The sequence below is a fragment of the Pungitius pungitius genome, chromosome 10 (genome assembly GCF_949316345.1).
Source record: "Pungitius pungitius chromosome 10, fPunPun2.1, whole genome shotgun sequence".
Taxonomy (NCBI): domain Eukaryota; kingdom Metazoa; phylum Chordata; class Actinopteri; order Perciformes; family Gasterosteidae; genus Pungitius; species Pungitius pungitius.
Genome location: NC_084909.1, coordinates 17165131 through 17182159, shown reverse-complemented (window position 1 = coordinate 17182159; position 17029 = coordinate 17165131). Strand labels below are relative to the sequence as shown.

The window sequence follows — 17029 nt, the reverse complement described above, 5'->3', positions numbered from 1 at the left end:
ACTATTTCGTTTATCGCTTCCTTTTTTCCAATCAATTCCACCTTCAACCTGCTCCATCACCCCCCCCCCATCACCCCCCACTTCCGCCTCCTCCCAGCTCTTACTGCCCCCTTTCCCATCTTTCGCTCTGTGTGGCAGCCAGCTCAGAGAAGTGTTTAATCCTGCCTTTGAGCGGAGTGCGAGAGAGGAGTGAGGAAGAGGGGCAGCCATTCTCTCTCTCTCTCTCTCTCTCTCTCTCTCTCTCGGCGCCGCTGCGCTTATTCCTCCCCCACCGCCCCCCCTTCCCTCCCCTCCCCTCCCGCCGCCCCCCTTCAAAGCTGCTCTTTTCATCTCCTTTCTTTTTTTCCCTCATCTGTTTGGGTTTCCTTTTTTTTTCTCTTTTTTTTTTTCTCTGGCATGCTGTATTGCGTTAGCTCTCCCCGGCCCTGGCAGGCCAGTCAGATCCACGTCCCCCGTGGATTTCAAGGGGGGGAGGACTCCCTCTGCTTCTTTGGTCGTTACTGCTTTGTGTCTCCGCCCGGTTCCTGACTTCTCTTCCCCTTTTTCGCTGCGCAATCTGTCTGCCTCCGTCTCGCCGGCGTGCGTTCGCGGTACACGTCAGGCCTTCGCAGGCCGTATGAGCGCAGTGATTAATGGCCTTTGTGCTGCCTTGTCTCTGGTCGCTTGGTGTGTATATGAAATAGTTCTGTGTGAAGGTGAGAGTAGCGTCTGAAGGAGCGAAAAAAAATACTCACTCGACACGAGAGAAAACTGTAGGGGGTTAAAGCTCGCCCACAATGCATTGCTGATTGGGTTTTTTGTGACCTTTTTGTGAGTGATGGATGATCTTTTTCATCTTTGATACGAGGGCTGGTAAACACTAATCTGTGTCTGTTATTTGCAGATGAGCGCGAGCAGGGCAGCCCTGAAGGAGACGACGACGACGACGACGACGACGAGGTCCGGAAGCTCAAAGTCTGCATCGAGCTGAAGGGACTGCGGCTCAGCAAGCCCGCCGCCGGCGCCGCCTCTCCCGAAGGGCCCCTGATCAAACAGGAGAGGGCGTGGGCCCTGCCACGGCTGGCGGCCCCGTTCCAGAGCCAGCGGGATCGCAAGATCCGGCCCGGCGAGCCGGACGACAGGGCCGCGGCGAACAGAGCTGAGATCAACAGGAAATGGGGCTGCGAGAAGCTGCTTAATGGTAAGAATGAGCCGTCAGCAGAGTTCATCTCGGGTAACGGAAATCTATCCTTGGCTCGCATTTCACTTTCTTGTTGAGCGGTCTGACTTTGGGGGGGGGGATTTCCCATGAGCCTTCTGGGGGAAGGGGAGAGGAAGTGAGGTAGAGAATACTTCCTCTGCCAGAGGAAAGGCTGGGGAAACACAAACCGGACCGCGGCACTTTCTGAGCTTTTTTTTTTTTTTTTTTTTTTCTTTGTCTTCAGCGGGCTCCGCACGAGGAAGTGGGTGGTGGAGATATGCGAGGGCAGGTGTGACTAATGTGTGATCAATGATCTCTTTTCTTTTTTTTTCCCCCGAGAGCTGTGACAGAGAAAAGGGGGGTGGGGGGGGATACTTGCGTGTGTTAACGCACTAAAACCGGGGCTTTCCCTTGTTCAAGTGCAAAAAATGAGACCGAGGAAGGCAAAGAGAGACTAAAAGAGCAGGAGCGAGATTAAAGGAAGTGAATAAAGCACAGGAGATTTGGGTCTTATGTTTCCTGCAGAAACCACAGGCCTTGATTGGCTGCTGATTTATTTTTTCCCCACTCTCACCTTTTTAGATAACATCACCCTGGCAACAGCCATGTTTTTACAATGATTGTGGTTAGGGCGTTTTTTTTTTTTTTTTTTTTTTTTTTTTTTTTTTTTTCAGGACTGCACGAATCAGATGGAACTGCTCATGACTGTTAATCATCTTGCATTCTAAAAGGTTTCTATTACATGTTCGCTACAGATGTATAATTCCACTTTCCTCCTCATTGGTTCTGATTTCACCCCCGGTTTATTCTAACGGTCCTGTTGCAGCGCCGCTCAGCCGTGGACCACGTTTCCGAGTGGTTGGAAATGCTTTGCGGTGATCCTGCGACTCGATTTCCCGTTGCGCTATTAAACAGCATTTTGACATTGTGGTCTCAAGGGCAGGTGTTTATTTTTCGTGTAAATATGTGTTATTAGAAGCAGGAACTACACGGTGCCACATTTGTTTAAGGAGATTACTCATAGCAGTGTCTTTGCTGCATTGAAATTCCGTGTGCGTTACTTAGGTTGGGGGGGAAGGGGGGGGGTGTTTATATGAACCTGGGGGCTTTTTCTTTTTTTTCTTTTTTTTTAGCAATTTTATTTTTTCCCGGAGCGAGCAGGCATGCTGCGCTCCCAGACAGCTCTGTGCGCTCATTAATAAACCAACAGAGGGTGAGAGATGGCCTTGCAATACCTTCCCATCCTCCCCTTCCTCTGAGCTCTCCCACTATCAGCCTCTCACTCTGCGCACCCCCCCCCCCCCCCTCCCTCCCCCCCTCTCTGCTCCAGGAGTAGCTGCTTCTCCCCTCCCCCCGAGCCAACTGAAGGACAGAGCGCACCCGCCGGGCCCCTTCTTGGGTGACCGCGGCCTCAAAGAGCCCAGGAGGGCCCCCCCCTCTCCGGAGCCGTGCGCAGGAGGCCCCCCTTGTGTCAAGCCCCGTCGCCATAGTGACACGGACAAACCCAAGGGCAAGCGGCCGTGCAAGACCAAGCACACCAGTCAGAGGGAGCGAGAGCGCGAGAGGAGGAAGGAGGCCACGCCCAGCAGCCCGGGCCAGCGCTGCGCGGCTGATCCGGGAGCAGCCGAGGATGACAAGGTGAGCGCTCATTGGGGGGCGCCTCTGGTACATCTGGACGTTTGCAGCAGCAAAGTCTGCCTCAGTATGCCTCTCGGCGCCTCTGATTATGCAGCTGGGAGAGGGAGGGAGGGAGGGAGGAAGGAAGTATGTTTACAATGTTTAGAGGGCTGCTGGAGCTTTGACCTCCTGGTGCCCTTATCGACTCCCTGCGGAGCGCCTGCACGCACGTGCGTTTTGTCTCTGGCCCGTAATTGTCGGAACGTGTGTCATTGACGCCAGGTTTTTTTCAGCGAGTGTGCGTGCCGAAGGCCGTGAGTGTCTGCGTGTTTGTGGGCATTCCTGACATAACAACAAAACCCCGGAGCAATTATACTTTGCACTCAGCGCCGAGCGCACACACACACACGCGCACACACACACACACACGCGCACGCACACACACACGCAGGCTCCCTCGCTCAGACACACAAACACACAGCGAGGACTGTGGCAGCCGCGGAGGAGCGCTTGAAGCGGCAGAGTTCAAACGAGAGGGGGAAAAAAAATGAGCATGGGGAAAATTTGAGGGGAAAAAAAAAAAAAAAAAAAAAAAAAAAAAAAAAGAAGGAAGAAAAAAGGCGAGTTGTTTTCCACCCGCGCCGCTCTCCTCCCCTGCTCCTCCTCAGCCTGACAGCTGCTTCGACATGGAATTCCACTGAGAGGGTGCGCGCACTCGCGCGCGCGCACACACACGCACGCACACACACTCTCGCGTCGTGTTGCGCTCCGAGAGCTCTGTTGTTTTAGCGGTCAAAGAAAAGCGGCGTGCCAACCTGCAGTGTTTGGGGCGGGAGCTGTCTGTGGACGCGCTGTCAGTGACGCACGGTGCGTCTCCCACACACACACACACACACACACACACACACACACAAGAGTCACACATAAACCCTTGTGTCGTCAATGAAAAATCCATCTTTATGTTGGGCTTTATGAGGGTGGTATATAAACGGGAGAAGTAATAGCTTTTTAAGCTTCATTAAAAATAGGATGGATTTTGACCTTCTAGTGACGCACTTTCACCACTTTTCATTATTTTGTCCAAAAAAAAATATCTTTGAGCGAGCATGCAGATTCACACAGCTGCTTGTGTGTGTGTGTGTGTGTCTTTGAGAGAGATCTCATCCACATGCCCTTGAGAGTGTGTGTGTGTGTGTGTGTGTGTGTGTGTGAGAGAGAGAATGTGTCCAGCCTGCCATGTGGCTGTAACTCTCTCTCTCTCTCTCTCTCTCTCTCTCCACAGCTGAGCAAGCAGCGCGTTGCCTCGAGGAAGGGGGCCGCCTCCCCTGATCATTACCCCTGCTCCCCGGCCAAGCCCTGCTCGCCCGCCGCGCTCTGCCCTCCGACCCTGCTGCCCCAGGCCAACGGCAAGCTGTGCGGCGTCCCGCTGGAAGAGCCGGTTGGGGCGGGCCTGCACAGGGCCCCCCCTGCAGAGTCCCCCTCGGTGCGCCCCATCCCTCCGGAGGCCCGGCGGCTGATCGTGAACAAGAACGCCGGCGAGACTCTGCTCCAGAGGGCCGCGCGGCTCGGCTACGAGGTAATGGGCCTCGCTCCGAGACGTCCTCCCGCCTCATTCACACTTACACAAATCCACGCGCTCTCTTCTTCTTAAATTGAGCTCATTTTCTCCCCCCACTTTGTTCCTGCCTGTGGCTCTGGCGGGCTCTCTTTTTCTCTCAAAATTGTCTTTCTCCATCTCATTCTTCTCTTGCATCTGTCCCATTCTTACTCTTTCGAGATCAGTCTTTTGCTTTTTGCATCATTTCCTTCCATCTCACCCGTACTCGCACTTTCTTCCTGCTATACTCCATCTTTTTTCTTTTTTCTTACTTCGCTCTCTCTCTCTCTCTCTCTCTCTCTGTGTCTCTCTCTCTCTCTCTCTCTCAGGTTTCCGCTCCCCCCCTCCCCCTTTGCTCTCAGCACTCTCTTTCTCTTCCTCTCTTTGTGACTCAGATTGTCGTTGGCACCCCTCCTCCTCCTCCTCCTCCTCCTCCTCCTCCCCGCTAGCGCACACTCCCCTCGCCTCCCCTCCTCTCGCCTTGCTCCGCTCTCACATCTCATTAATTTTCCGTGAGGGGAAGTGTGACACACACACACACACACACACACGCACACACGTGCACAGACAGCATGAGGGATTGGTGGGATCATTATACGGAGACTGATGCTCGCTGCCTCTCTCTAGCATCGGGAGTTTTTTCTTTTTTCTTTGTGTGTAGCTGCCGCTCGCTCCTAAACCGGATTTTCTCACTCTCGGCACATACACGGCGAGAACGAGGCGGCGTGTATTCTACTGAATCTCTCAACTCCCTTTGCTCTAAAGGCTTTTAATTAAAGTTGGATGGCCCGCCGCCTCGATCTCCCTCATCCCCTGGTGTTCGTGAGCCTAAGCGCCCCCCCCCCTCCCCCTGTTGACAGATTTTACAAATTGATTTATTGATCCAAGTGGTTTTCATGCCACTTGAGCTGCAGATTGTGCCTTGTGTCCAACCATTCGCTCACGTGTGTGTGTGTGTGTGTGTGTGTGTGTCACCAACCAACAGAGGTTTCCTCACCGAACTGTAAATAGGTGTGGGTATCTTTTTGTCGCTCATTAACCGCTTGCTTTATGGCCGTGTGTGTTTGTCGTACACATTTATGGTGATGAGGTGTGTGTGTGCGCGCCTGTGTCCATGATTACGTGCGAATGTGTGCAAGTCAGAGAGAGAGAGGGAGAGAGAGAGAGAGAGAATGAGAGGTAAGCACTGGGAGTATAATCGCGTTCTAATGGCCCTCTAATGTGCCGTGGTGACTGTGGTTAGCAGTGGCGGCGGCTGTTTTTTTCCCTCGCTCACACTCACACAGACACACACACACACATGCGCGCGCGCGCGCACACGCACGGGGTGCAGCGCAGCAGCAGGGTTCAGTCAGCCGTGCTGGAGGAAGCTGGCTCGTCTCTCTGATTTATGCGTCTCCCTCGAACGTTTTTTTCCCCTCCCTCTTTATTTTTTTTCCTACCCCCTTCGCATTTTTCCCTTTCTGCGCTCCGCGTGTGCCGAGGGGAGGAGGGAGGAGAAAACCTGAGACTACACAAACAAGGCGCTGACCGCTGCGCAAACACCCCCCCCCCCCCACCCCACCCCCACCTCCCCCAACCCCCCACTCTCCCTCTCAGGAAGCTCGTCTCTCACTGCCTGTGTGTGATAAGCCCGGGGCAGACCCCCGGGGCTCACACACACACACACACACACACACACACACACACACACACACACAAGGGCGTGCGCAGAGAGGCATACCAATTTATGCATACGCACCCCCCCTCATCCCCCTCACACATACACACACACTTGCACACGAGCCTGTAGACGCACAGAGCGCTCGTCTCACGCCGGTGTTTTAGCGCCGCGAGCTCCGGGCTTATCACACACAGGCAGAGAGATATGAGTGCCTGAGAGACAGAGGCGCACTCACACACACACACACACAACTCAGATGCTGATTAAAAGTGTACACACACACACACACACACACACAGGGAGAGATACGCACAGAGAAACACCCGTTATGACCCAATAAGCGCAGGCATCCTGACGTGTTCTCCTCCATATGCTGCACACCGCGCGCTGCTGTCGCCCACAGAGACAGACCCGCACGTGCACACGCACAAGCGTACACACAAGGCTCACGTGCCCGCCGCGCACACACTTTCAGCGGTTCGTACCATGTAAGCCTAAGCACATGGCGTCCGTGTTTTAGTGCATAGACCTGCAAACAGCGGACTGCCTTGCGCACGCACGTGATTCAACGTGCACTATCCTGCACTGTTCCCGGCCGACACCGTGCATATTTCATGTTCGTTTAGTTTCGCGATCCGTGCCTCTGCACATGAAAGCCCACTCTCTTTCTTCCTCCTCCCTCACTTCCCTTTTATTCTCTCTCTCTCTCTCTCACTCTCTCCCTCCCTCCCTCCACTCCCCCCCCCCCTCACGTCTGCCTCGCTCTCTGAGCATTTGAAATGGTAATGAGGAGAGATTCTGCGGATGTCTTCATCCCTCTCCCCCTCGTGCCGGGCCCCTCTCTGCTCTGCCCATTGAAAGCCCGGATAAAGGTGCAATCTGTCATTTATTCTCCTCAAATGAATGCTACTGATTTTCCTCCTTAAATCCGTGTGTGATCGGAGCAAAGAGAAAAAAACTTGATTGCGTTTTGAAGTGCCCAGTACGACCAGATTCTACCCACGCAAGATTTTGATCAAAAAGTGGTAAATAGTGGACTGCTAAGTAATTTCCTACTGACTTTTGAAGTTCCACTTTGTTGACATGCAATTTGAACTTTTGACCACAGTCCTGACAGTGCCCCTTTCCCCCCTGTAGGGGAACGGAAATTAGAGGAATGAAGCAAATCAGCTGTAACCAAGTTTCATTTATATAGAAAGGATTTTTAACTTAGCATCTTGTGGCACGCCACTTAGCGAGCACTTTTGGCTTTAGGGACTCCGTCCCTGTGACATCACCCATTGGTTTGAAATATGACGCCTGGTAGCGACAGAGACCTGTCAATCCCAGTAAGCCCCGCCCTAAAGCAGACTCTTTCTGGGCCGTTTCACTGTAAACGGACCATCGTGCTGCATCAAAGAAGACTTGAAACTAGAGATTGAGTCCACACATTCATGTTTACTGAGGGACCGAATCATGTTCCCATAGACTTCTATGCAACTAGAGTTGCCCCCTGATGAGCGTGAATACGTAGAGCAGGTTATTGGTTGAGGCCGCAGGTGTTCATTGAGCATGAATGAATGAATGATATATGAAAACAGGTGATTGTCCTTCAGTTAGTTAACCGCTCATGCGTGTGTCAGTGTGCGATTGATTAACTCGATGCGACATCCCCACAGGGCCACATTCCTCTGCTGCCCCAGCAGCCCCTCCCACTCCGAGTAAAACACCCACACGCCGCACTTGTCTGGGCACGCAGCAACTTCACCGCTCAAGCTTTTGGCTCTTCAGCGCGCAGGGAAAGCCACTCGCGCATCACCTGCACATCACACACACACACACACACACACACACCGGTTGTATTTCTGGATCGTGGCAGCGCTGGAAGGGGTTAAATGTCTGAGTGATGCATTGATTGCAGGCGAGCGCAGGGAAGCATTCTAGAGAGGGAGATTAGAGGGCGTAGGGAAAGAGCGAGGGGGAGCGGGGGTGGGGGTGGGGGTGGTGTCTCATTTTACTGCGTGTGCATGCGTGTGTGGAAGCTGGGGCTCTCGTGCTAAGCTCCTCGCTCTCTCCCAGCGATATTAAACACGGCTTCGGAGGTTTAGCGCTGCGCCTCCTCCACCGCCACACGCACACCAGCGCTGCGGATCGTCAGTCCCTGCAACACTTGCTCTCATTCCCTCCCTCTCGTGCACACGCGCGCACGCACACGCGCACACACGGAGCGAGTGGAATCCCCCAGAGGGGAGCTTCGGCACAGCGCTACTAAATCGCTCTCCAGCAGGCAAACACAGTGTTGGCGGGGAGCGGGAACCAGTTGGAGCGCTGCCCCCCCCCCCACACCTCTTTTTCTCTCGCACTTTTTCCTTGCTCACTTTGTTTTCTCTTGATCCCGCTTCCCACTTCTGCCCACCCCCACTCCTCATCCCCATTGTCCCAGCTTGGCCGTCCTCAGCTCAGTCCTATCACTACTAAACACCCCCCCCCCCCCTCCCCCCGCAAACGCACTTCAACTTCCAACCCCCTGCACCCCACCCCTTCATCTCATGTTACTATCAGCTGCAGCCCAGAGGACGGCCCGCCAGATTCCGTCCACAGATTCATTAATGTGTCATCTGTCGGGGGTGTTGCCTCTCACTTTCTCCCGTTCTTCCTCCCTCCTCTCATCCCTCCGTCGTCAGGCCGTTTGCTCTCGCCCGCTGTTGCCTGTCTCCCCCCCCCCCCCCCCCCTATCCCCCCTCCCTGTCCGCCCTGTGCCGAAAGAGAGCGAGTGAGATAAATACTTGGACTAGACGGCAGGCTAGAATTAGCATAGAAATGGAAGTTTGGAGTCATTCCCCAGGTTCAGATGAGCAGCTTCCCTCCCCTGCGGCACGAGAGAGAGAGAGAGAGAGAGCGGTGGAGGGGGGGGGGGGGGGTGCGAGAGAGAAGCGCTCCAGTCCAATAGGAACCAGTCAGACTACTCGGTGCTGGACTGTCACAGCCCTTGACCAGAAGAAACCTTCCAGCTCTCGAGCGCCTCCGTCCCATCTCTTTGTTCGTCGTAACCGGCTGCCCGCGGCGGCGTCCCGGCACAACCAGAGCGCACACCCTTATGCACACTCACTCGCACACCAATTCTGGCAGGCTAAAGGCAGTTGAGTCACACTTAGTCTCCTCGATGTGTTTCGGTGCCAGCTTTGTGTGTGTCACTTCCTCCTTTGCCCTAATTTCTCTCCCGCAGGAACCCGTAAAGGGGAAGGCCCGCTAGCGCGTGCGTCCGTCCCCGCTGGGGGCTGCACGTTTGGTGTCGTATCGCTTGGCTTGTCGCTCCATGCGTGCACACGGCCCCACACTCGCTGAACCCCTCTCTCTCCCCCTCTGTGTTGGCTGCCTGTCTTCAGGAGGTGGTGCTGTACTGTCTGGAGAACCGAGTATGCGAGGTGAATCACCGGGACTACGCCGGGTACTGCGCGCTCCACGAGGCGTGCGCCCGCGGCTGGCTCAGCATCGTCCAGCACCTGCTGGACTACGGGGCCGACATCAACTGCAGTGCGCAGGACGGCACCAGGTAAAACCGGCTCCTCCGCTCACAAATACCCGCACAACAAAGCGCCCGCCGGCATCGACGCGGCTCGTGTGTACAGGGCAAACACGGCGTGTTCTGACAGGGCGAGCGTCACTGGAGACTGCTCGTAGCAAAGACACTTCGGGGCTTGCATGGCAGGAGTGGTGATTTGCGAGATTAGCTGCGGTCGCTAACGGGAAAGGCTTGCGCTTTGATCGCTGTGTTATTAAAACGCACAGCGGGGGGGGGGGGGGGGGGGGGTCTGTTCCAGGAAGCGGGTCCTAACGAGGCGTAATGCCGCACAAAGCGTCGTACAAATGTTGCCAGTGTTGCGCCTGCTTGTCGTTAACGTGCACATCTGTGTGCGTCTAGGCCGATTCACGACGCCGTGGAGAACGACCACCTGGACGTTGTGCGCGTCCTGCTGTCCTACGGCGCCGACCCCACCCTGGCCACATACTCTGGGCGGGGCCTGCTGAAGATGACCCACAGCGACGGCATGGAGCGCTTCCTCTCCGGTGAGTTCCACATCCAGTCCCAGGCGGCTTCAGCCGGGGGCTTAGTGATGTCATTAACTGCAGCCTGACCTCCCCTTCCCGCTTCCCCCATCCCCCTTCCCCCATCTCTCCCCCCCCCCCCCCGCAATGGAAACTCCGAGACGGGAGTCTGAATCTGTGCCATTTGAGAGCACGCATAGCTATTTTGGGCACCTTCAGATTCTGCACTTGGATTTCACTGATTTTACCGGATCAAATATCATTTCCCGGCTACGAAGCATAGGCCTGGATTGGAGGACTCACGTTTAAGTGGGAAATAAAGTCATAATCATCCAGGATTTCAGCAACTGCACAAAGCGCACATGCGTATTTAATAGATAAGGCCACAAGTTACAAATTAAAAAGGTCACCAAAAAAAAAAAATCCTGGATAAAATACAGAGGATAAGAATCTGAGTAAAATCAATAAAAAGATTTATATAAATAAAGAATCTGATTGAATCTGGTTTTATTGAGTGAATCTAAAACACACTAATAGTTTAAAGATATTTTCCAGTGAGCGAAGTGACTGGAAGCTTCCTCCCTCCTGAAGACAAATTGGAATGCAATGAAATTAGGTTTTTTATTGTGCATTGCCCACAAATAAGGTGAAATAAAAAACGATTAATGGATTTCAGACGGCAGACGAAGCAGTCGATATGGGGGCGGGGCTAAACTGTTCCCTACGACCTCCTCCCCAGTGCTCCAGTCTTTGCTCATTCACCGGTCCTCCAACGCTCTGACCTCTGTGCGACCTGTAGCAGCTACGAGTCCCCCTCCCTGCAAATCCCCCACCTCCCAACCTTCGCTACAAGACATGTCTGTCTCTGTCACGCCGTAACCCCCCCCCCCCCCCCCCAGCCCCCTCCCTCGACCACCTGTTAGACAGGGAGCCTCAGCCCGCCGGGTTGCGTGCTGCTGCCGCCTCTGAGCTCCTCTATCTGGTTACTTAGCAACGCCAACTGTGTTTGCTCAGTGTATGTGCGGAAATGGGCTTCGCTCTGGCTGGAGACTCTGCTTTTGTATGCCTGCGCGTGCGTTCGCGTGTGTGCGTGTGCCTTTTCCAAGGCCGCCACGCTCCAGTCTGACGCGCTCTGTATTTGGGGACGGGGGTGGGGGAGGCACGGGAGGAGGAAATGAAAGCGCATGCACAGGCGCTCCCTCCGCTTAATACGACACCAACATCCAGTTAAACCCGCTTATGTGAGACGCAGCTTGGGGGACAGGCGCGGGCGTGAGTCCCCGCTCGCAGGAAAGGACGCACGGGCGATTTTAAACGGCCCAGCTGGGGAAGTGCTGAATTTTGAAAAGAGCGTAGATGGTTGGATGGATCGATGGCTGCTGGATTGGCGGTGGCGGCGGGGGGGGGACGCGGCAAGGCAAAAGAGGGGGAAAAAAACAACAACCGCGCAAGCGATTGCCGCCCTCCCTCCACCTGGTCCCACTCATCTGGAGGCTGTTAATCCCTCCAAACACACGCCAGACGCCCCACGCCTCAGTGCTGGCACAAAGCCCAGCTCTCACTCTGTGTGTGTCTGCGCGTGCAAAAAAATACACATTTTGCTCTTGGTGTGTGTGTGTGTGTGTGTGTGTGTGTGTGTGTGTGGACTCAGCGACTGTGTGCGGTTCTTGTTTGATTCCTGGCAGCCCCGCTCTGAACCGAGCCAGCGCTAACCCAGCGGAGACGGTCGTTCTCCTCCCTGGTGGTACAGCCGCTGGCCCCTGACCACTGCCCCCCCCCATCCCCCTCCCCCTCCCCCTTCCTCCCTCCCAACACATTTGCTCTGTTTGTTTTTCTTCCTCCCTCTCGACACCCTCCCCCTCCCCGTCCTCTTCCATTTTACTGCGCTCCTCATCCCTTTTTCCGCTGTAGTCTTAAAGGGCAGGCGCGTCAGCCTCTTTGCGTGTCCCCAAGGCTCCGGCTCTTGAATAATAGGCTCCGCTCCTCTCTGCTCTCCATAGATTATTTTTCCGACCTTCAGGGGCGCGCCGATGACGATCCGGGCCTTTATTGGGAGTTCTATGGCAGCGCCGTGTGTGGTGAGTACTGCTGCGTGTTGGTTTCGGATTTGACACCAGACACCCTCCAATGCCGTCGTCCTTGATGATAACGGAGATGCTCCCGGATAATTATTCACGTGTGGCTCTTTTTATCTTTGTGCGTGTCAGAGTTGAACGAGGAGGGCGGTGTCTATGACATCCTGGCCGATCCCCCGGGCCCGGAGGACGAGGACGAGGACGACAAAAGGGAGGTGTTTGAGTTTGAGTTCTCTGACCGACCTCTGCTGCCGTGCTACAACATCCAGGTGTCCCTCTCTCAGGGGTGAGATTTTATCCCAAGAGTTTATTATAAAGGAACGAATAGAAAAGTTGGACATTATTCCTAAACCTCATTTTACCCCCCCTCCCCTCTTCAGGCCAAGGAACTGGCTGCTTCTGTCCGACGTCCTGCGGCGAATGCGGATGTCGGGTCGCGGCTTCCGAACGGCCTTCCCCCACATGGAGGTGGTGACGGTGGCCGAGGCAGAGTTCTACCGACAGGCCTCCCTGTCGCAGCTCTTCTCCTGCCCGGAGGAGCTGGAGGGCTTCCACGCGGACAGCAAGGACCTGCTGGACCTGGTGGAGGACAGCGGCGAGCTGGCCGCCCTGCTGGGCTCCACGCTGGAGTGTCTGGACGACCGCTGGGACCGCCATGGGGACAGGCTGAAGGACAAAATCAAGGCCATCCACAAGGTGGGCTCGTCCTGACCCCCGGCGCCGGCGAACGGGACCCTTGATCCGCACCGGCTGCAGTCTGCTGTAGAACCAACCGGGGGCTCGGATGACGCGCCCTAGTTGAGGCTGCGGCCCGCTCTGGACCAGCGCTGTACAGATGGACCGACCTGCTGGCCCATCGGGCTGCGGAAACGCGGCTCTCTGTTAACGGAGGATCGACACATTAGTGACTCAACAGACCTGATAATGGTCGTATTTTTCTAAATTAATATATGTATAAATAATAAATAAATAAATATAAATATATATAGATATAAAATATCAAGCTGTTCTTTCGGATGTTGCTCACGACTTCTCTGAAAGATTTTGTACAGCAACAGAGTGCAGCCGTGTTGTCGGCGAGTGTGAGCGTGCAGCACATCGTGCATGCGTGCATCTGTACAGGATAGTACTGGGACTGTGCTATTGAATGTGGTATTTGTGTTTATAGAAAGCACATGATGTCCTGTTTTTTCTTTTCCCCCCTTAGACTTCAGCGCTGGCTTGAGCCTCAGGGGCTGTTCTGTTGTATCTTCTTTAGGTTCCAGTTTTGCTTCCTGTTAAGTCTGTAATTTAACATGCAAAACTACTCTACTGTTTGTATAATAAAGTTTTAAGATAATGTTGATATTTACCCTTTGGCACAGAGCTTGTATATAACAGGGAGGCTACTGCAGTAAAGTATTCTTTTTTTTTGTGTTCATTTTTTGTTTCAACTTTGTAATTAAATATCTCATAATTTGTATTTATATTTTACAAAAGAAGTTGCTTTAAAATAAATATACAAACTGCAAGATGACACATGTTCCTGTGCCTCTTTTGTCTTAGTTGAATTATAAGCGCGCTGTCAATTAGCAGTAATCTGCTAATTACTGAACGCAGCTCGCGCTGTCACGGAGCCGTGGACGTCTCCGTCCTTCCGTCCTGCACCGCCATCTCTTGGACTCCGTGGGTTCTGTTGCTGCTTGTCCACACTTTTCTTTCCGCAGCCACGACGGAACGTCTGGCCCACTGCCATCAGCGTGCTGAGGAGCGCGCGGCCTGCAGCGCCCTCGGGTGGACGGCTACTGTTACTACAAGGGGGGGAGGGGGGGGGGGGGAATGGGCCCCCAGTGATGGGTTGAAAAAATAAACTCGTATCTCAAGAAACTCATTTCTTGATAGCTTGATCACTGAAATAACTTGACACCTATATTATTATTAATAAATATGACCTGCCATGTTTTCTTTTACATCAAGGCTTGATGGGGAAAAGTGAGTCTCAAATCTGATAATATAATAAACTATAAATTAGCCTTGGTATTTATCTGAACCATCACAACATCAATTTAAGTTTTACTGGATATGTCTAGTCAGCTTTTCTTTGTGTCGACCGATGCCACTGAAGGAATTGATCAGTTGGGGCGGTATAGGAAAGCAGCTTTTTACATAGTTAGAAAGCAGATATGTCCATCTTACTCACTGTGGCCATTCTTCACTTTCAACTTCCTGACTGATCGTCACATGTTTTTCACAGTTGGTAATAATACTCTGGCCCATCGGGTGATGAAAGCTGTTGGATATTTTTTGGGGTCCACAGAGTGTCTGCTCATTCAGGGACGATTTGGCCATCATTGACAGTTCCATTCTTTCATGCCATAAGTTGAGTTTGTGTTTTTAAGATGTTGAAAATAATTTTTAAAGTTTGCAATTTAGAAAATCAGATCTAATTTCCTAGAATACTTAAGTAATAATTACTACATTTTTTTTTACAAATGGCATGTAAATGAGCCTTTAAAACAAAGTGGGAGATTTCCCGCATCGTTCCATCTTCACTGAGCAGCTTCACTACACTCAACACTATTGGATTATTTCTTCTGAATTATGACTAATTGGCAGCTATTAAGCTTATTGATCAGCAGAGTCTTACACGTTACTGTTCAACAACCTTTTGAACATCACGTTGGGTTACAAAGTATTAAAACCATTTCCTGTCTTGTTGTCCTAAGGCTGCTACAGGGACAATAGAATGACATAGGAGGGGGTGTCGGGTCACCGGTCACATTCTGGAGGACACCTGATCCACGATGGAAAGCGTGTGTGCGTTCTTCATGCACAGACTGATGACTGATCTGAAGGAGACACACTGATAGGAAGCAGACTTTGAGACACTTTACTGGGACGGTTAAAGCTGTGTGTTTGACAGTAAATGGACCAAAACAGCTGACAGAGAGAGACTCTTGACCACTAATAATAATGATGAAATGATAATAGCAGAATTAGAAATATAAGCTGAAGTAAACACACTCAATAATAGTCCATTTCTGACTGAATGATAAAATCACAATGTGTCTTCAGGGAAAGTTCCCACTGTAAAGCACAATTATGTTTTCTTTTATATTTCAACTGTGCCACATCACAATAATCTACATTTTACTTCACTACGCTCCTTTGACCGGTACATTTCCTACTCATTTTGGAGATAAATTTTTTACATCTTATTTAACGTTGATGCATGTTTTTAATATTGTGTCATGGATGCAACATGGCCTGACAATGCATTATAAAAGCATATTAATAAAACAGTCCTTTGTAGACTGTTGTCTACAAAAGTTAACCTGTGTTTCTGGAGAAGCTATAAATCATTAAATTTACAATAAAACAGCCATCACCTGCACAGGAATACGTCTGGGTTTAGTCGAGACATTTACTTTTCCCCACAATGCATAGACTACTGCAATGCATTATATTATAATGAATGTAAGTTCTGTAAACCTACAAAGGCTTAAAAATAGGTATATCACAAATTCAGATTCTATACATTTATATTTTAGTTTTATAATCATGAAATGATCATTCTTTTAGAGCCTTCAACATCAGCAGTAGGATGTAGTATGTTAGTACATTTTATTTATACGGCGCCTTTCACAGACCAAGATCACAAAGTGCTTCACAAGGCAAGAATTCAACATAAAGGGGAAAACAATACGGCCACAGGGCCAATAATGAGAGAAAACACAATGTTAAACAGTGTAAAGTTTAAAAGCAGGAATAGGGCATGGGTTCTACACAACCTGGGAGCCAGTGGACAGATCTCTCCTTTGATCCATGGCTTCCACCGGTGGTCTCCTTACGTCACCGTAAGGAGACCACCGGTGGTCGCCTCAGACAGCCTCTGTTCGCCAAAACACGCTCCTCTAACATTACATTACATTACAATGACATCACTGTGCTACCACTTTCCATCCTTCCACCACATGTCATTTACCTGACGCTTTTATCCAAAGCGACGTACAATAAGTGCATTTCCACATACAAACTCAGAAGAACAAGTAACAAGAAAGTACATTTTTCATCAAATAACCCGTTTCAAAACATGTTATAGAAAGGTGCCATTATAAGTACAATTTAAGTGCTATGGTTTGCTAGTGTTTTAGTCAAGGTAGAGTCTAAAAAGGTGTGGGAGCCAGGACAGCAAAGAGTCACCATCTCTCCGAGTGCTTTTCTCTCAGAGAGGGAGGAACAAGCAGCTTGGCAGATGCAGATCGGAGTGTGTCTTTAATTAAAAGGTTATGTATTATTTGCTGTTAATAGATCCCACTCCTGAGGAGCTGAGCTGACTCTGCAAAGCATTCAGAAGGATGTGTGTGGGGCGAGATTAAGATTTGAAATTATATTTGTGTCCTGACTTTGAACTTTGCTGTGCAGAACGCCACAGACAAACAAAATGTTAAACAATTTATAATAACTTCTTACACACATAGAACTAATCAGTAACAGTGGTGAATTCTATACTTCTGCTTATCTGAAATGATCATTTTCCATCAGAGCTGTAAATATTGAAGTCACGTTGAAGTGCTATTTCTCTACTTGTCAGTACGTGTCCTTTTAGTGACACAGTCACAGTGAAACAAATAGAAACACGAACATTGGTATAAAGATGAATGAAAACCCTTACATTTCACACTTTTTAATAATTGAATCATTCAAATTGAGTTTGAATCAATGTCTTTTTTAATTGGAGCATTACCAGTTTTACTTTAGGGCAGTTTTAGTCATTTTGTCTCCCTTGTGTAAAGAAACCTTTGGCTTTGGAAGCTCTTCTGTAAAACCGTATGAATACATGACATGCGTAGATCATAGCTGGGTGAAGATGTGCTATGAATTAGCATTAA

The 17029-nt window shown here is 51.2% G+C and overlaps 1 protein-coding gene across 2 annotated transcripts in view; it reads left to right on the top strand.

Moving 5' to 3' along the window:
* The window catches only part of bcor (BCL6 corepressor), a 31037-nt gene extending 17363 nt beyond the window's left edge, over nt 1–13674 (top strand). For both annotated transcript variants that reach the window (XM_037488073.2, XM_037488074.2), the window contains 8 exons: nt 884–1180; nt 2511–2818; nt 4080–4373; nt 9423–9589; nt 9959–10104; nt 12084–12161; nt 12291–12444; nt 12539–13674. In XM_037488073.2, coding sequence (XP_037343970.2) covers nt 884–1180; nt 2511–2818; nt 4080–4373; nt 9423–9589; nt 9959–10104; nt 12084–12161; nt 12291–12444; nt 12539–12869 — 1775 coding nt within the window. In that variant the 3' untranslated portion in view covers nt 12870–13674. The remainder of the gene's footprint in view (nt 1–883; nt 1181–2510; nt 2819–4079; nt 4374–9422; nt 9590–9958; nt 10105–12083; nt 12162–12290; nt 12445–12538) is intronic.
* Nucleotides 13675–17029: the final 3355 nt, after the last annotated feature.